Consider the following 21,001-nt stretch of genomic DNA (forward strand, 5'->3'; position numbering starts at 1 on the left):
TTTGGAGTAAAAACGATTGTACCTTTATTCACTCTCCAAAAGTTCTGCTGTTTCTTTCTTCCAGAACGTTGTCTTTCTACTTATTAACATCAGTAATTACCATGTCAGTACTGTGATGTTTGTTGGTGCACTTGTGCACTGGTGCAACCAGTGCTTGGGTTGGGAGCGCTTTGTGAACTGGAAGATGAACACTAATAGCAGAGGCTCTAAACTGGAAGAGGACTTCTCCTCCCTGCATGTGAGCTGTCTGCCAGGGGAAGAGTGCAGAAGAAAGTAATTATATTTGTGCTTTGGATAGGGAGGCTTCCAGTCATGTATGTGTTGCTGGGTATCCAGCTTCTAGGTCAGTGGTCCGGCCTCCAGCTGGGCATCACTCAGCATTGCCTTAAGTCTAAATGAGTGCAGCAGAACACAGCTAAAAAAAAAAATAAATAAATAAAAATCCCATTGCTAGACAATGAGCTGGCCACCTGCCCACATCTTCTTTCCTTTAAAAAAAAAAAATGCTGCTCCCTCAAGAGCAGCTTTCCCTCTAGCATGTTGTGAAAACTGGGGTTAGATTGGTGGCCTCAGTATGCCTGGAAGAAGGTGAAGAGAACCAGCAGAGATTTAGTCCAAGTTTTTTTCTGTAGCCATTTAATTTTCATGTAGCTTCAGGCCAGGCAAAATGAGTCCTTGGGAGAATTTGCAGGGTAAAAGTGGGGTAGAAATCTGTTTCCCTCCTCTCCGGAATAAAATAAAGTAATATGATAATAGCTCTGCTATTGGCTGCTGAATGAAAGGCTTGCAATTACAGCACAAGGAGACCCTGACTGTGCAGAATAAAACTGTGATAATTACATCTGTCATATTTGTACTTAGTCCTCATTAAATTTCGGGAAAATCATCCAGTGGTAAATAATGTGCAATCTTTGCTTTTAAATCAGAGGTCATGAAAGTAAATGGGAATTCTGTTTTTCCTCATAGGGTGTCTGGGAGAGGAAAAAAAATCCCATCAACTACATTTAAAAACTCAGTTTGCTTATTGTTGAAGACACCAGACTGAGGAATGTCATTAACGTGACAGTTTGTTCAAACACAGCATACAAATTTCATCACCAGGAATGGGCTCTGAAATTCATAACAGCATTCACAGCCAGATTTACTTCTTTCATTCCATTAGGGGTTTTAAAAGAAGGATGGGAAATTTGTTTTAAATTTTAAACCAAACGTGAAGGTGAGGTCTGGTCTGCCTTCTTTTGTTTTAATGCTGAAATTTAAGTGATTACAGAGTTCAGAAGCATTTAGTGGACACACTTTTTTTACTTTCATAGATTTATGCCTTATGGTGTACAGTAAATAGATGTAGAGACATAGACTATATGGACAGTATATGCTCATTGAATCTGGAAACCACCTAGTACCTTGAATTCATACAAATTTAAGGCATTAATCAAAGTTCAACTTGATTTCCATCATATTTAGTCTCCACTGTATCTCATTCTGATCTTATAGGAATATTTCAGCTCAGATTTAGGTCAAGGTGAATACAGTGTGGCTGAGAGCACATCTTGCCCAATGTTGTAGTGTGCAGAAAGTAAGGATCTGAGAATCTGAGGCAGAAGGTAAAGGGCAGGAATGAATCAGTGTATAATGTACGTGAGAGTTTAAAATGTTCATCGATGCCTCTGGACATCTTTGCTTTTACTTCAGTTTCCAGTTTCATGAAGACTGCTTCACAAGGATCTGTATGTACTGCTATGTCAAATACAACAGGTTTGAGGATTTTTCTCCCAGAATGTATTGATATTGCTGTACTTCATCAGCATGATCAGTGAGATCCTGCAGCAATGGGATTTCTAACTCACAAAAATACTGAATTCTTCAGAGAAACAGTTGGATAGCGGAGCTCTTGTATGAACAACGAGAGGAGTTTTTTACTAAATTTAAATATTTTAAATAAATAAATAAATAAATAAAAATAATAAATAATAATATAATAATAATAAATAAATAAATTAAATAAATAAATATTTTATTACTTTAAAATAAGTTTTTTACTTTAACTAAAGTAAATTTATATTTTCTGCTCTGAAACAGAGTACGTTGACTTTAATTAGAAATTACTATAGAAAAGCACAAATATGCCACTAATATATCTAATAGTTAGGGATTGTTTTCTGTGGCACTTGTTTTCTAGCAATAAACATGAATGATGATCCTGTTTGTTCCCATTTGCTTTTGGTAATGACCAAAAGACCAGTTAATATGGCCCGTTCTAGTATTTGATCCTTGATTCCTTTCTTCCTTAATACAATAACATGGAATCCTATTCTGAAACATCACCAGGCTTGCCTCTGTCAAATTACATCAGAAAATAAGATATCTGCCACAGCATTACTGCTGCAATAATTGCACCTTTCTTCTTTTGAGAAAAGGCTGTTCCACCAATTCTGATGCAAGTCATGTGAACGTTGTGCTTGAATGGGAACATGAAGCGAAAAATCATGCACTTTTTTTTTTTTTTTGAACAGTTACAGTTAGGATGATTTCTGAAGGATTTTCCTTAGTAAAATATTAGCAAGCAGTTGATTTTTCACTTTAATAATACTCAATAGTATGAAACCTGCTGTTCAGTATTCTTGAAGAATTTTCTGCTTTATCTTGTGATGTGAGAAATCTGAGGGATCCTTGCCTGGAAAAAAAAAAAAAAGCCTTTTATTTGATCCTTGATTAGTTACTTTAAAGCCTGTTACTGACTATTATTTTTCTATTTGAACTTCTGTTAACTTTGATAGATGGCCTTGGTGACCTTGAGAGAACAAAAAATACCATAACAAAAATACTGAAAAACTGTCCTTTATTGTCACGTTAAAACTGAATGACCAGAATAGTGATTGGTTGCACTTGGCCCAAAATACATGGCCTTAAAACAGTCCATAAAATAGAAAATTGATGAAACCGGGAATTTAATTTAATTAGTTTAATCTTTGCTGTCATTTTTATTCAGTTAAAGATCATTTAATAGTGTGCTGAGGCTTTCTGCTCTCTTCTGCTTGCTCCAAGCAAGAAGAGTTTCTGCTCATAATTGTTCTCTGCACAACACAGTGTGCTTGGAATGCAATAATTGTAATTGTCTTTTGAATTATTGCTAAACTGCTGATATACTTCACTACTCTGTGCTTATTGTAATGTTTGCCGTGTTCTAACAGCACCTTTGTGACAGAGGTTGATTAATGCTGAAATGCCAAGATTGGCCTATTCCTGAGTCAACCAGCTGAATGGTGACAAGTATTTCCTCCACACAGCACTATTTGCATCATCCTTGATTTCTTCTGCCTTTGTTTTCTGGCATAACGAATTTGCTTTAAGGATAAATTAAGCTCTTATTTTTATAAAGTTTTGTGTGTTCACTGTTGGTTATGTTTCCAAGTCAGACTCTTGAACTCTTGACAGGTGGCATCATTTTCAAGTAAGCTGCATGCATGCACACTAGTTTCCATGGGGAGCAGTACATTCTTGTTGGTGCAGGTTACTTTTTGTAAGCCAAGATTTTTAGTTACGGTGTAGGAAAGCATTTCAGTACATGACTAAATCACAGGATTCAAAACAAAGTATTTAGCCATAGAGTCGTCGTATCATAGAATGGCTTGGGTTGGAAGGGACCTCGAGGATCATCAAGCTCCAAAGCCCCTGCCACAGGCAGGGCCACCAACCTACATATCTAATGCTAGACCAGGCTGCCCACAAGGAGAAATAACCTTTAGGCCTGCCTTTGCTTAATCACATCCGTTGTTGTTTTCAGTGTCCAATTCAGTGCCTCAAATGTAACAGAAAGCAAAACTCACAAAAAGGTGCCCAGTTTGAAATGGTTTGTAAGTTTCTTCTACTAATACTGCTTTCTGAAGAAAGTTATTTACTACTGGGTATTTTGAGATTGGGGGAAAATGTCCTGCTATCAAAATTGCTTTTGTCAAGAGGCAAGGCTGAAATTTGTTCTGAGCGATTGCTTGTTGTGAAGAGTTGTTTGCTGATCAGAGAAGCATCTCAATGAAGCTCAGAATAAAATGAAGGTATTACAGACATTCTGGTCAAGGTTTCTGATAACTGTGGGTGGTGAATTAGAAGTAAGCTTTTATTCAGTGGCTTCGTTTTACCTGTGTTGTGTTGTCATGGAGAATTTTAATATCAAGTCCAGTTTAATTATACATCAGAAAATTAGAAGCATTAAAGGATTCTCTTCTTTTTTGCAACATTCATCACATTGTTGTTCTGTTAGAATAACTTACATCTGTTCTTTTATGGTTCTTCCCGCTTTTATGTGCATATAATTATGAGGTGCCTTCTTTTATGCTGACATGTACCATCACTGAACATTTTGATAGACTATGAATAAATTCAGGAGATGCCTGTTAATGCAAATGTGACTCACATTCATTCTTATTCAGATCTTTACTTATAGAGCAGAATCATGCATTGAGACAAATTTTGCCTTCAGCTACATGGGTGTAAGTTAACTCTTGCTGTTTTCAGTGTCTTTCTTCTTTATGTTTGAAGTTTTGTCTTGCCTAGTTCAGGGTCGGAATGAGTTTGTTTGTTTTTTAATCCCATCAGCAGATCTTCTTTTTCAGCAGAATGGTTCCTGTGATTTAGAACCAAGAAAACCACCCATCGGTTAGAAAATGTTCATTGTAACACACTAATCCTATTTACTCTTCACGGCTTTGTTTCTCAGATTCTTTATTTTTTCTGCTCAGTGAATTTTCTGCTCCTTGAATTAAATGTTATAATTAAGGTCTTTAGGCAGAACTTATTCTGTTGTGGGCAAATCCATGCATTTAGGCAACTCAGCTAACCAGAAAAAGACAGAAACTGAATTTGTTCCCCATTTTTGCTTTTTTTTTTCTTGAGTTACATGAGCCCTTGACTGGCATAGTGGAAATGAAGAACATTTTTAATTGTTTGGAGTATTCTTAACACTCAGTGTAAAACAAAACAAAAAAAAAAGTTTCAGATGGCTCCTAGGTTGCTATGAAACCACAGCGCTGACCTCAAACGCCTTTGTCAGCTACGGTAAATGATCTTACACTACATATTGAAGACACAGGACATTGCTCATCACACGTGCTGATATTCATGTGGTAGCATCAGTCTTTTGTGGAAAATGGTCTCCTCTGGGCATATAAATAGAAATAAAGTTCTTGCTTGCCAGTGAAGAATGGAGGGATGTAACAGGCCTTTAGGAAGTCCTTTGTTAGTGCCCCAGTGTACTCTCTGTTTGTAACACAGCAAAGGATTTTCCTTCAACTAAATCCAGTCTGTGTTCTCCTTCCTGATTTCAGATGGACCACGACCCCCGAAACCCAGCCTTTATTGCCACCCAGGGCCCTCTCCCTGCTACTGTTGCTGACTTCTGGCAGGTAAGTTAAACATCTATTTGAAAACTGATTTTATATTGCAAGTCAAATGTTTTGTTGCATTCTTGAAACACAGAGAATGTAAAATCTGTTGTATTTGAATTACGATAGTAACTCAATACCATAGCTGAAATATCTTCTTAAAATCTAGTTGGATATTAAAAACATTTATGAATGTGAGAAGCCCTTTGAAGGGAAGAGTTGATCTAGAAATTATATGGAAAAACCTGTGGTCAAATTCTTCATATTTTAATGTCAAATTTAAGACCAGATCTCCATAACTAAACTCCTGTCACATACTGAGTGATTTTCAGAGGTCTTGACCCCGTTAAGAGCATAGTCACAAGTCAGTTCAACCTCCAGATCAAAGAAGACCCAGCACAGTGTGTTGTGAATTTTTGCACCAAAACCTGTTTTTCACATGCCCCAGTCTTCCACAATGCTTTAGTGCTTGTGCATTTTCCCTACCACAGGTAGTTGAGTTAAATGCTGAGTTAATATCCTTCTACATGAAGTAAAGTAGGTCCATACCTTTTTTGCTGGGGTATAGGCAATAGTTACCAATGCACAAAGAGGAGTGTTAGCATGCAGCCTTTTCAACTGCTTATGCAGCTCTCCGATGCAAACACACACACATGGCCAGGCTGAGTGCCAACATTACATGCTGTATGTATTCCTTTGAAAGTGTAAAAGTTTGTCTGAAAGCTTATGGAAGCCGATTGAGTAGAAAATGTTACAGCTGACTTGAGCTTATCATCAACATGAGCATATGTTTTTACCTTATTTTGTTTTGAAGAGAGAGACTATTTAAGTACGTATTTCAGAAAAGCTATTGTGATTTAGGAACTTCCACTGAGTTGAAATCACCTTCATTCTTCATCTGCACCAGTAGGTCTGTGAGTATAAGTATCAATTGGACCCTACTAAAGATAATCTTTATGCTTTTCGTAGCATAATTCCCTACTGCTTCTCTGGTAGAAGAGCAATCAGGAGATTTTCAGAATGTTTGTTTGACTTTGAGTGTCTGGGTATTTAAATACTCAACCTGAGGTATTTTGGGCCTTGTTTTTAGAAGTGCGGAACAAATGCATTCTGCTTGAAGTGAGTTGAGCTGCTCTTCTGGATTACATTTTCAAGTAAATTGTGATTTTTGCCATCTATGTTTGGTAATTAGACACAGTTGAGGAGACTGATTTTTTTTATTTTTTTTTTTCCTTGATGAGAGCGTTCCTGTATCAGACATGCTACCTGATAATGTGTCCTTAAGTAAACAAGCAAAATCAAATACCATGTTAGCGCATGCAGTGCTATTTTAAGATCCCTTTTAATTGTATTTTTCTTTCACATTTATATGCTTATATGTTGTATATTTTTACCTGTAGCTTTGTCTTTACTTTCGAGAAACTGTTCTCATTTTTAAAGGAGACTGAAAGAACAAATTGTATGAAAGCATTGCAGCTGACACAGAAATCAGAATTAATCATACCAACATTGTGTAAAGGAGATATTTTGTTCTCCTATTCTGATTTGAACAGTTAGACAACCTGCTTGCACAGACATGGTGACCAAAGCTGGAACTTTATTTCTTTGTTCTGTAATCCAAGCCACTTCCATCCAATTCTGTTCTTAAAGATCTCTTTCGACCTTTTTTCCTCATGCTGCTTATGACTTTATTTTCCTTCACTTTCCTTTTGCTCTTTTTAGTTGTATCTTCTCCCTGCAATCCATTGGTGACAGATCACCCCCTCTTCCCCACCAGATTAGTTGTACCGAGCTCCAAGGAAATCATCTGGCTGCCCTGATTCACTCCTCCTCAGGTGTGGCTGTGTCCATTCTTGATGTGATGTACTTCTGTTGGTTTTTCTGATGATTCCGTTGAAAAGCGTTTCTTCATTTTGATTATATCTGTCACTTCAACATAGCTGTGTCTGTTGGTTGTTCCATTACCTGCTTTTTTTGGTCCCATCAGCATTGGGTAAATCACATTCCATGCTGCTTCATGTCCCAAGCTTTGTTACCTGACCCAGGCTATTAACTAGGTGTGATAAATGCACTGAGACTAACTCCTTGCATAGCATTGTTTCAATAACCACTAAAATGCAGCAAGTCTATTGCAAAAGTAAAAAGCCGTGGCCTGAAGTTACTGCCCTTCATGTCCAGAAGCAGGAGCTGAGATTGCATCCATTTTTCACCTAGCAGTAGCTGTATAAAGTAAAGTAAGGGGAACTTGCCATGGAGAGCAGTGTTAACTCCTTTTAGAGCAGAATCCTTTGATGTTTACTTGAATATGATTTTCTGTAGTTTATTCAGATTGTGGTGCTGCCGCTAGGGATTATTTAAAGGCTCAATTATTCATTTCTGTTACGTTGTCTTAGTGGTTCTCCTCCCCTTCCCTCCACTCAAATCAGCTGGTGTTGAGCTGGGCTGCTTGTTCCCCTTCTGCATGGTCAGTGGAGCAGTTTTCCAACTGACAGTAACAACAGTGACCAACTCCTCAGTAGAGAGACCTGGGATCATCCGGCTGCTCATTGTCTAAATGCACAATGCTATGCTTTAGCAATTCCAACAGAGACTCTTGGAGCTTGGCATTGCTTTCATTGCCAATATTTACTAGATCTATTGCTTCCTCTTTTTGCAGACAGAGACTTAAATCCTATTTGCACGGTGAGCACCAGCCACTCTGCTTTTCCTTGGCTGTCAGACTACCCCAGCAAGAAGCTAGTGTAATTGCTTCCACTCCTTTAAGCAGTTCAAGTTGTTTTCAGGAAAACACTTGTCTACAAATATTTGTTTAACTTGAAAGTGTAAAACTACTTCTTGGCATTTGCAGCACAACTAATATCCATCATAAAATCCAGACTGTTCCTGACCCATCTTAATTAGGTTCAATGCTTACTTCCAGACACTCCATTTCTAAACTTAGTTTCTCTTAAACCTGGATTGAACTCTTCTAACAGTCAGGCATTGTACTTACTTTGTGGATTTAACGTTAGACCAACATTTTGGTGGTCTGATGGACCCAATGCATGTTAGCAGAGGGGTAAAGCTGTAGGTACTGCTGATTCTCTTTTTCCAACATAGATGTGTGAAAAAGGAACCAAATTCCTTAACTCAAACACTGATCTGCAGTGCTTGCTCTTGTGCATCTCTACGTTTTCTGTATTACAGTGTTGTTACTCGCATTCATTATCTCTGTTTAAGACCAAACTGATTAGTTTTGGATAATCTTTTTTTCCTAGTTCTGTTGTCAGGCCTCTCTAAAACCAGGTATGTTGATCCAGTGCCCAGTATTTTTGTGCAAGTGCTCTTAGACACTCAGCAGTCAAATTCGTATTTACTGCTTTCACATTGCCCAGACCTGAACAGGGATCATGGTCAGCTCAGTGTCTTCTCTTTCGCAGTGTGTGCAAAGCTTTTAAATCAATCATTGATGATGCTTTATCCAAGCTTATCTTGTTTACCATTGATAAGCAGATCCAGGCCTAGTACCCTATGAGGCTGGAAGAGGACAAGTTTCAATCTTCTCACGATTTTTTTTTTTTCAAATATTATTTGTGGTAAGATACGGAAGAAGAGCAAGTATTGTTCCTTAGTACCATCTCACTTCAGCCACTAGAGCTGCTGATCAGATGTAGTGTTTTCTGAGCGTGTTTCTGTTCTGTAAAATTTGGATTTTAATGTTAGCTGGAGAGAGATTTGCTTAATGGAAGTTATTATTTCAAAGAAGCAGTCTTTGAGCTGGAGATACCCCCACACGACTGTATGTGGATTATTTTCAAATGTTTTTCAAATCAACTTGAGGTCATAAGAAGAATAATGCTAAAAAAAAAAAAAAAAAAAAAAGTCTTACTGTGGCTTTTCTGATGATGCAAAGCCACTTCCAGGTATCAGAGTTCCCTCCAGTCTACTGCAGCTCCTTACATCGTTACCACAGCTCCTGTCAGCCAGCAAGCCCCAAGTTAGTTCCAACTTCCCTGATTTACCTTTTTCTTTGAAAACTTTCTAGCCTGCAGCAGATGTGTTGTCAGTCACCTCATTGATCTGTTTTGCCACAGGGCTTCCTAATCTGTCTGGATTCCCTGTGTTTGTAGCTCAAGCAGAGATTTCATCTCTGCCTGCATGTCATCTCTTAGACTGTTCTGGAAATTTTCCAGCCACTACTTAATTAATTTTGAAAAGCCTCCAGCTGATTTAGGCCTTCTTTTAATTTCATCTGGTCTTGATTTCATCTCTCTTTACCAATTACTATTTCTGAGATATACCTCATTCATTGATTCTATTTTGGTTCAGTGGGAATTCCACCTGACAGTTCCATTTCTTGAAGACAGGATGACTCTTCTCACACGGTTTTAATCCATTTTTACCTGAATGGTTAAACAATTTGCCGGGTCTGTGTGTTGTTTTCTTCTCAGCTGGAAAGAGAATTCATCATCAGGACAGGTTTTTGCTTTGATACAGTTCCATTTTATTTACAAAAGAAGTACAGAGTTTTATTTCTTTGAACAGAAATAGAGGCAGAATCAAATGAATTCTTTATTTCCAAACCTCAGTCACCCAGTGTTTGGCCCCAACCTTTCTTTTGGCTTTTCTTATACCAGGTCCACAATACTAGTTTGTCAGCTGTGCTGTGGTTTCTTTATTCCTTTTACATGTTCTTGCATCTTATCTTGATTAATCTTGCCTTTATTAATGCCTCTCTCTGCATTAAGCATATCAGTTTCTGGAAAAACTCACAGGTCCATATGCTTCCTATTTCATTTGTTTTTGATGATGACTTCTGTAATTTCAGTTATCAAGCTTCTTAAAAGAGTTTGCTTGTTTCTTGCATTTATCTTGAATGAAAGGTGATGATTTTGTCCAGCAGCTTCAGTGAGACTTCACTCAGCTCTTTCACATAGCACTATGAAAATTCAACATCTCTTTGAACATAATTCAAAAGAAAGAGGATGTAGAACATTTCTGATCTATAACAAGTTTTCGCAGCAGGAGTTCCATGTTGTGAATAATTCTGGAGGCATAAAATTTTATTATTTTCCGTATGTGCTGGGTTATAATTCCATGAAGTATTTGACATGAAGTACATGCCTTAAATTTTGAAGTATTCTGAACCAGGGATAATATGCAAGAAACAGTCCTAGGAGTTTGGGTATTTAGAGCTGACTGAAAAAAAAAAATTGTTCTTAATTACACCAGTTCTATAAACTGCATGTCTGCTAAAGTTCATGGCCTCCAAATGGAGATTTCTGTAGGAGGCCTTTTCTGTCTTTTCTGTTCTGGGTAATACAGTCTTATTCTCCTTTTGGAATTGCTAGTGTCCCACGTTGTGCCTTGCTTTCATAAATCTGCCAACATCTGCCCTTCCCCTTTCTGGGGAGAAGCGCACTTTCACTTCTTTTTGATTTTATTTCACCACAGTAGGGGAAACAGTGAGAGGGATGAGGCAGTCCCTGCCAAGCAGCCTACTGTATGCCTCTTTATTTCCTTGGAACATCAAATCAGATATGATGCTTATTTACATAAGTATTTGTTGCCTTTTTGTGATTTCCTGTATTCATGACCAACGTAATCAGCAGAGTATATGAACACCATAAACCTCTGTGAAAGGAATAGAGAAATACGACTTTCCTGATTTTGCAGAGAAGCAATAAGGTTAAAAGCACCTACAACAATAAGCTGTAAAATTAAATAAACACTTGTTTGGACCAGAAAATTCCCAATCTTTTACCTGAAAAGGTGTGTAGCTCAGGATAGATCATTCTCCCAGAGTCTTACCTCTGGAGATCTGGCAGTGATGGAATCACGTGTGAACAGCTCTGAGTTCATCATAGAACCAGGACGGAATGCAGGTGTTGACCGTTTCAGTTTAGGATGTACTTCCAGGAAGAAAAAAGAACGTTCACCTACATGTTCTGAATCAAACCCATGCTTTTCATTACATTCATTACATATTTCCTCTACTGTTGGCTAATACATGAAATATTACTGAAATTGAGACTATGCTTCACTCTTCTTTTTAAAGACAAGCAGCTACTACTAGCTGAAACAGAGGTTTATGCTGCTGTGGTTGGGACATTCAGCTGCTCTTTTGGTTATTTTCTATTTTTATTGCATGACTATTAAATGTAAAGTGCAGAAAGAGTCCCAAGACCAAAGCCCTGATTTGAGCCCATGGAGTTCAGGTGTCATTTGCTTTTCATTGCCCCAGTCTGCATTTCTTAGTCTAAAATTATTTTTATAGTATTTTCATATTCAAGAGAATATTGTCAGAGTTCAAAATTTGATTGTCATTTTCCTCCCAGATCATACCAGCATGTTAAGAACACAGTCCTTGAATTGCAGTCTTGAAGATACGATAAATCTGTGTGTCTTTTTTGCCAATACTAGCTTTTCCCTTCCAGTTTTGAAGTTCAGAAAAACAAAAAGAAAGTAGTGTCTGGTGATTGTTTCCCGTGCAAAAAGGATTACTCATCAGGATCTCCAAGGGAAAATCCCCATGGCCAGAAGTCCCTGTGGTTGTAGCTTAATGTTTCTCCTTGCAAAATCCGTGTTCCGGGCCTGTGGGTTAAGTAAGCACAACTGTAGCAGACCCTCTCCTGCTCTCACTGCTGGTTTAGGTGCTCCCAGTTCAGCATGTATTTGGAGTGCTGAAATTAATTTAGAGACTAAATTATTTTTTGGTATTTTGTTCTTCTGTGCAGAACATTCTGCTTTCAAGCAGTTTTGGCTCCAAAGTTTTATTTTCCTTGCCTGGGAAGGGACTTTCTGCATGTCTACTCAGTTTTCACCTTCAGAAAGAAGAGCGCATGAAAAGACACAGAGTAATTCAATGTGTAAAATATGCATATTTTAATTTAATAAGAGAAAAACAGTAAGGGAGAGAGAGGCACAGAACAGTAGCCCCTAGAGCTCTAGTAACTTATCAAGCTACGTGAAATAAAATACAGCATTAGGAATTCCATAAGCGTTCAGTACAGCTGTGTGAGCTTACCATGCTCACTTCTAATTACGGCTGAGGTCAGAGGAGGTACTTAGAAGTGGTCCTTTCAAAAATTCTGTCCCTTTCATTTTTATGTTCCATCTCTCAGATGCTGAAGTGAAAAGTTAATTCCTGGCAGTTCTGTGAGACTGTCCCTCTTTAGGGTGGTTTTGTCAGCACTGCAATAATAAAGGAAGTATTTAAATACTTAAATCGTTTACTCATAAAGCTTGAGTTATCAATCTCCTGTGAAGAAGAAGAAGAGTAGTTCATGTTTCTTGGGCACAGCAGGAGTTACTGCAACACATGCAGCCAGCTTGAGTTTGCCCTTCTCAATGGTTTCCGAAGAAGTGTTGCTGCAACAGCAGAAATGTAGCACAGGTGGTATATGGAGCAATTTGCATTCACTTCATGTTTTAAAATGCCTTTCAAACTGCAATTTTTAATTAAACATAGGTTATTGACAGCTAATTGTTAAAACTGCAGATCTACTGAGCTGTTTGGCACACCTATGGATTCGTAAATGGACAGCAGGTCTTGGTTTTAAAATATTCAATAAATAACATTTTCCACAACACATTTCCTATTTTTAGTGGAGAACCTGAAAGAAATCACAGCGGAGATGCGTAGAGGATGTATGTAATCCATTCATGTAAGGTTTAATACATTACTTTGTTGTTGTTTTAGGAATTGTTTTTATCCATGTTAATTTTTTATCATCATTAGAAATTATTTGGTTTTTGTTTGCTTGTTTATCCAAACAGCTGCAGTTATCAACTATTTGGGGAGTTAAAAGACTGATTCTGGAGATCTATTTCAAAATGCAACTGGTGTGCTTAAAATGTTATTTTTAATTAACAGACTCGATTTAGTTGATTATCCCAGTTATTTTCTACTTTAAATCATTGCACTGTAGAGGCCTTTTCCACTAGTCCTGGCCAAGAGAACAGTGTCTGAATGGAACACATATCTGGTCATTTCCCCATCACTAAAATAAGGAAGAAAATGGCTAAAAAAAGAGGATTTGGGTTGGATCTGTCATTATAAATTGAAGCTTCAAAGTGATCAAGTTTCTGAATTAAAAAAAGAGTTCATATTAGCCATCTAATTTACAAACGAACACAATTTTAAAACATACTAACTTTCAAAAGCTGGTGTTTTATTGAATTTGTGGTGGTTGTACCAGTGATTCTCCTGACATTTGGAAAAGCTATTTGGTGCTCCTTTGCAGTTTATACTAAATTCCTCCCAATGCAGAAGTCCTTTGTGTGGGACTGGCACACTGCATAGCCGCAGCGTGGGGTCTCTACACGTGGTAGGTTTCGTCAACAGGGGATCCTGCAGATGTCAAATGCGCTTACTGCTCGTCTTTGGGCTGCAGGATTCAGCCTTTAATTTGCAATAAATGGGAAGGGATGGCAGTTTTCTTGTCTGAGAAATGTTTTGAGAATGATGTGTACAGCAGAACCTCATTAGGGATACTTAACATAGCACATAGGCTGAAGGTAGGCAAGTCACACAAAATTACTCCGTTTTTTCAGCAAAGTGTTTGTATTAAAACTCTGAGAAGTCTCTATTCAACATTTCTTCTCCTCTCAAGTCTTACTGTAAATTACAAACTTAAAACTAACTGTGCTAAGCAATCTAACGTTTGATTATTTTTTATTTTTTTTTTTTAAATATGGTTCTTTACCTAGCAGTAATTAACACTTAGAGTCTAAGACTTAATTTTGCAAGGCTCCACACAGATAGCTAAAAAGAAAAGCCTCGGCTCTGGCTGTGAGAACCTTACATTCTCTGTATTCTTATATTGCATGAAGTGGCTTCCTGTAAATTATGCAATCATACAAATTTCAGAACTACATAAATTACTGTGAATTTGCAATGGACCATCCTTCCTTGTTTGGATCCAGTTGAAATTTCCCTTTGGTAACCAGAGGCACTACCTAGAGCTCGTGGAACGTTATATGGCCTGAGGCTATGCTACCTGCCCGTGGTACCAGTCACTAGGGCCACTTTCTAGCACGTGGCCATATCCACACCATCTAAAGCACAGCTGGGTGGTGGGAGCTGTTCCTGAGTCCATCACTGAGCTACAAATGGAGCAACAGACTGTGTGAAACTCTGTGAGCTGCCTTTTGCTCATCCCTCATCTGCTTCATCTGGAAAGCAATCCGGGTAACCACCTACTGGTTGAATATCTAAGTTATTGAGGAGAAAAAAAGAGTAGTAGTGCTCAAGTCATAGCCTGTGAGTCTTGCTGAATATCCCATCTGAATGATAAGCACAGGATGCACTGACAATTGCTTGAAACAGGCATGTTGCTTCTAGATTGTGTTACCTCCTTGATTTAGTAGATTTGACTTTGACGTTTTCACTCTATGACTGAAAAAAAATATTATACTCCAGAGTAACTTTCAAATTGTTTGTTTAAATTAACTTTCATTTGGATTTATGCTTAATGAAATCTTCAGAGATGCAGACAGCCCCTGTCTAATGAAATGCTGTGTCTTTGAACCAATGAGCGGGGCTGCCAAACTGTAAGGATTCCTCTCTAAGCAAGTGGGCTTCTATAATGTTACACTTGGGTGGCACAAGCAGAGTGCTCGATGATTAGTTTATGGTCTAGATCATTGTATTTTTATTACACTCATAAAAACTGTGTTTCTCCTCATTTTCGTAATGGCTTCAGTGAGCTTCTATACCTTCTAGAGGCACATTAAATTGTTATGTGATGAAAGCACTGATTTAGTGGGGCTAGTTTTAAAGTAAGATACATGTTTTGAATTCTGATCGTAGTCTGATTGCTGACTCAAAAAAGGTGAAACTACAACAGAATGAATGAAATCTGTATCGTTTTCCTTACATACAGTGAAGGTTGCCAGCTGTGACCCAAAAGGAACACAGTGACAAAAGAAAATACAACTGATGAATCCACGTCAGTCTATAAAATAAGTTATCCGTCAGTTTGAAGTATTTTGCAGTTCTTGCAGTGCTGTCAGTTTTTAACAGGAGGGTGGGAGGATGGATTATATGGATATTTTGCGTTTTAAAATCTTTTCAAGGGGAAGAAAAAGAGAATTAAGATTACTTTTATTCCTTGTATTCAACTGCATTTTTTTTTTTCATGTGGTTCTCTCCAAAATCATAAATAGGCCTATTCTGTACAAACCCTACATCAATTTCTTCCTAGTGATTCTAAGCTGTTTTTAAAAGTTGTTTCAATTATGTTACAAAATGGGGAAAAAATAAGCAAGAAAAAATGTTATTTGTTTCTATATATTCAAGCTATTCTTAAAAGAAAAGGACAACATCATTATCCATGAATAGGAAACCTTTTTATTTGATATGTAATTAAAAAAAATAATCCTTGAATTGAATGTATCATCTCATCTTTACACAGTTTAGACAAAGGCCTTTTTTGTTTACAAAATTTACATGTCAATACAGTCGCTTATAAATATTTCTGTGAAATAAACATAACCCTTCACAAAAAGAGCCGTTTACTCTTCATTCAGTAATTTCATATGCGAGCAAAAAGACAATGAAAGTTGTATGCAAATATAACATCAATGTACAGCATAATAATAACAGTTTTTAGTGATTATGCTGCTTGGTATTAATTCCTAGGAGCCTTTTTGTTCAGCCATGGGCTGTGTTTGGAACAGAGATGCGCCAGACCAGAGCATCTTGTTCTGCTGTTGTTGTGAGGCAGCCACAACTCCTTCCACTGAGATTCCTGTGCTCTGCTCTGTGGCTAGTCTGAGTTATTGAGATCATGCTGATGGTGAAGATGCAGCTCCCCTTCATTTGTGCTGTACCTGTGTCTGAGAGGGCACTGTCTGCAGCATGGCTTGGGCTTCCCTCATATTGCTGGGAGAGAGGGGAAAAAAAAAAAAAAAAAGAAATGTAAGAAGGGAAGGAAAGGGTTAGGAAAAAGGGGAGAGGTTGAAAGAAAAAGATAGGAAAAAAAAAAAAAGTAGGAAGGAGGGAACAGCAAGAAACAAAAGGATGAATGAAGAAGAAAGTATTTCCACATTTGCAATAATTCTTTTCCAATTGTGTGAAAGGATGATTTCTCCATTTGAAATGTTTTTGGAAGAAGATATTTGGTCAGTTTATTTTTTTCCCTTGCCCTGTACTTATTTCCTTAATATTGCTGAGATGCAACTTTTGTGCCTCTTATGCCTCTTTCAGCTATGCAGCAGTTCTGTAGCTTTGGCTGTGTGGGAAACTGAGAAAAATCAGGGATGACGACACACAGGTTTCAGCAAGTGGGACTTGAGCAGGTCAACACAATGCTAATGGCATATCTGTGCTCCTTAGGTATTCAGCATCAAACACCAAGGAGCTGCATGTTTTGCAAGCATTGTTCAGTGCTTCCTTTGTGGATCTAAAAGTTTGGTAGAAAAGCATTTGAACGCAATACCAGGAACAAGGAGAGAATTTATAGAAGACGTGAATTGAAATCATTGGAAATTCTTTAATATTTCATGGATGCCTGCAAAATATGGTGCCAGTTTATTCAGGGATTTGAAAGCAGCTGCAGAGTAAAAGTGTCTAATGAAAATGAAATAAATTTCCTGTGAATGGAATAAATTTTGATTGTGTGTCTGAGTGCAGTAATTATACATGTCACGCAGTAATTAGGCAGTCACAGTGTGGCTATGGTGTCTTTCTTTGTCTGCAGATGGTCTGGGAGAACGGCTGTGTCGTTATTGTCATGCTGACACCCCTCACGGAAAGCGGAGTCAAGCAGTGCTACCACTACTGGCCCGACGAAGGGTCAAACCTCTACCACATCTACGAGGTACTGAAACAAAGCACTGGGTGTAAGCGGGACAGGAAGAGCATGGCTTCATTTCATATGGGGCAAAATGCCGTTTCATCTGGTCTAACCTGTACATCTTAAGTAGCCTCGGTTTGTCTTCGAGTAGTCGTAGGTTTGCCAGAAATTTGGGTGGTTTTAATTGCCTGGTGGCTAGCACCTACTAACATCGTGAACTGAGTTACAGGGAAGTAAGGACAATGATTTTTTTGTCTTTAAAACAGTCTTGCAAGTGGTTGATATACAGAAATGTATATTTATTTTTTATAGGACTAATAGTATTTTTAGAACTAGTGAATTATGCCTTAGGAAAGCCATATGTGTATGTTTGTAGAAAAGCATCCATATAGCTTTCGTAATTAATGCTATCTATCTTTACCATTTGCCTCAGTCACAACAATGAATATACATTTTTATTTTCTGCTATACATTGCTAGCCCAAAATACTGTGTCATCAGTTTCGTTGAAATGTAGCCTTGACAATGGCTGTCATGTTTTTCCAGCTGTCTGGCTGAGCAGAGGAAGAAAATAACACCATAGTGCCAAATAGGAAAATATCAAGGACTATTGCTATTTAAACTAACAAGTGAAAAAGCTTCCTTTCTGAGAAGACCCAACTCTGAAAATAAGTTCTGTTTTTATGCTTATTTTTCTACATAGGTGAAAACTTGACTTTTAACTTCTCATGTGAATTCCACTGTGAGATTTCTAAGACTGCTTTGGTGGGCTGAGCAATGCATGGTGGGCATTTCTGTGTGCACAGCATCTGGCAGGCTGGTGTATTTTTAGGCAGTGCCTTTTGCATTCATACAGTGTCAGGTTTCAATTTCGTGTTTTTTCCTTTCACATTAAAACTATCAGCATATTTTTTCAGTGTTTCCAATGAGATAGCAGAGGCAGCTAACCCCTTCCTGACACAGCGGATTGCTAGAGAAAGTTATTTTCACAGCGATGATCAATGTGATATTAAAATTTCCCGCAGTTCCTTCATCCAGGGCATCTTACACCTGCAATTCTGAAGTTGTGGCTTGCAACTGCAATTCTTGATCTCCATTTGTTTTCCGGGGTGCAGGTAAACCTTGTCTCTGAGCACATCTGGTGCGAGGATTTCCTGGTGAGGAGCTTCTACCTGAAGAACCTGCAGACAAATGAGACCCGCACGGTGACACAGTTCCATTTCCTCAGCTGGAATGATCAGAGAGTTCCTGCTTCCACAAGATCGCTGCTGGATTTCCGCAGGTAAAGCACAAAGTATGGAAATTTATTTAAGACAATTCAAATCTGAGAAACTAAACTTAAACTAGCTGTAATTCTGATAATTCTCTTCTGGGAGGGCGCCCTTGTGATGCTGCAATGATAAACTAACATAAAAATCTGCAATGGATTGATTTTTGCTATTGCCTCACGAATAGATACGCTCAGTTCCCATTTAGAGATTGCTACCTTCTTCTCTTTGTACAGCTCTTCAGTGCTTCCGTACTTCTTTGTTTTCCAAGTATTTAGCTGTCTGGAACTTCCAGGCCTTCCGTGTGGCTCTCCTATGATCCTTATTGCAGGCATCTCACAAACAGAGTGCATTGTATGAGCACGCTTAAGGAGAAAATCACGCTGGAGTCACATGGCAGTAATGGCATTACCATGGTAGTGTTTGCTTGTGAGGCCTCTGGACTTTCTTTGGTTGAAGAAAAGGGGAAATTGGAGAAAGCAGATGAAAATGTTGTCAAAGCATGCCCTCTAGGATTTTAAAGAAAGTCAGTATGGCTTTAAAATACAGACGAAGGCAAAACTGTGAAAACTTGTCACCTTCCCTCATGTCTGCTGTGTCTAAGTTTTAATTTGAAAATTAAAGCCGTGCATGATAAATATTGGAGAGAAGTAATCTTCACTTGATTGCAAACCATGCCCAGCACACCATGTGTAGGCGTTAGCATGTACCCGCTAATCCACTGCAGTGTGCTCATGACTAATGAAAAGAATCTCTGTGAGGTTTCAAGAGTTGGTTGTCAATCCATGAGCAGCCTCTGGGATCTCCCATTTTCTTTTCTGTGCTACAATGTTATCCACAACCCCCCAAAGTGATTATACAGGGCTCAGGGCCCAGAAGGTCCAATCTTACTTCTTTCAGTCAGTGCTTGGAGCTTTGATGCAGAGATATGCATCTGAGGTGATAAGCTGGTTTATGTCCAAGCAGGACCTGGTTGCACAACTGTCTGCTGGCGCAATTTTGCCCTTAAAAATTTAGGGCCAAATGCCACCATTTATCCACCAGTAGTCTTTTTTTTTTTTTTTTTTTTTTAATGTATTGCAAGCATTCTCAAGGCAGAGCCACCTCAACCATTGCAAGTCAAGTGACGGAGTACAGCAGTCACTGAGAGCTGGGGCTAGGTAAGATCATAAGGATGTGCTCCAGTCACACCGCAAGAACCATAGTGGAAGAAGGAAGGAAGCATAGTCATAGGTTGGAGTTGAAACTGTAACAGAATTTTTTCTGAAGTTCTCTTTTCTGGGTTCAAATACAGATTTTAATGTGATTTTTATAAATTGGTTTTCCTTTGCTTGTGGTATTGAAGAAGTTGCCTGTAGTGAATTTTTGCTAAATGGCTGTCTGATTCTGCTTTTTGAAGGTAGTGGGAAATTTGGTGTCACTTGACTATAAGTCAGCCTATACAACCAGAACATCTGAAGCTTGGAGCACCTCAACTCCTGTTTGAGTCATTAAGACTTAAGATCTATCTGTGAACTGCAGGGTTAGGTGTCTCAGTTTGCATCACCAAGGAAGTGCTGGTTGGAGATACCGCGTAAGGGTTAAAGAGCCATGCTGAGGATGTGTTGAGCAATACCTTAAAAAAGCAAAACTATAACTAGATGAGAGAAGTAGCTGAGCTGCTATTCTTACCATTTAAAGCAAATATGGGAATGAACCTGTTAAGATTTAATTGAATTCTGAGTGTTCATTTAATATGTATTTGCAGTCCAGCATAGGGTACTGTAATCATTTGCTACGTGCAGATTTTGTATAATGAACTCATAATACAGAATGCATAGTAAAATTCCTTCTGAAAAGGAATTTTGGCATGCACAATGACTGGTCAAAGAATCTCAGTTTTCTTGGTCATCTGATGTTGCTGGTTTTTAAGGACAAAAAAGGGAATGTATTTGGCATTCATTTATACAATACATGTTTGCACCTGAAGCTTCCTATTTAAAGTACAAGCTCTGCTGGATTACAACAGCTGAGTCATAAAGCCCACAGAATAAATGTCCGGCAGCGCTGCCATACTCGCAGTAAGGTGGTGCTCGGAAGGGGCTGCTCTCATTTCCTTTAACCTATGTTTCTATGTGCATTCAGTGTGTTTGTATATATATATGGATATGTGTGTATATTTATATATTCACATACATATATGAAATTAAGCATATACATAACCAACCCTCTATTTTTTATAATTCATCACCAAGAAAAATTGGATTCCCAAAATTACCTTGCCCAGAGTCTGTGGAAATATGGACCTTACAATCTTTATTCATGTAAATTTTGCAAGTCTCTTTGACGGAAAGCTTACCTTTCTCTTGCTATGTATCAGTGTTTTAGAATCTAGAAGACACATTAAACCTTGGGAAATAATCTATCATACTTTCATAATGCAGGTATAAATTGCCAAAAAGAGATTATTTTACATATCTCAAAAATCTGTACAAAAGACAGTCCCTGAGAGGTGAGGCTAGTGCAGAAACCACTGGTCAGTTTTAAATGCTTCTGGAGTCCTAATTTCATTTTGAACAATAGACCAATCATTATTG

The 21,001-nt window shown here is 38.1% G+C and overlaps 1 protein-coding gene across 1 annotated transcript in view; it reads left to right on the forward strand.

Annotated features, from left to right (window-relative positions):
- PTPRN2 (protein tyrosine phosphatase receptor type N2) overlaps positions 1-21,001 on the forward strand; it is a gene marked incomplete at both ends in the record, with an annotated part of 620,206 nt that overhangs the window by 573,878 nt on the left and 25,327 nt on the right. Inside the window, 3 exons of the mRNA XM_079538424.1 lie at positions 5,322-5,399; positions 17,063-17,182; positions 18,273-18,439. Coding sequence (XP_079394550.1) covers positions 5,322-5,399; positions 17,063-17,182; positions 18,273-18,439 — 365 coding nt within the window. The remainder of the gene's footprint in view (positions 1-5,321; positions 5,400-17,062; positions 17,183-18,272; positions 18,440-21,001) is intronic.

Source organism: Tetrao urogallus (genome assembly GCF_951394365.1).
Source record: "Tetrao urogallus genome assembly, chromosome: 7".
Classification (NCBI taxonomy): domain Eukaryota; kingdom Metazoa; phylum Chordata; class Aves; order Galliformes; family Phasianidae; genus Tetrao; species Tetrao urogallus.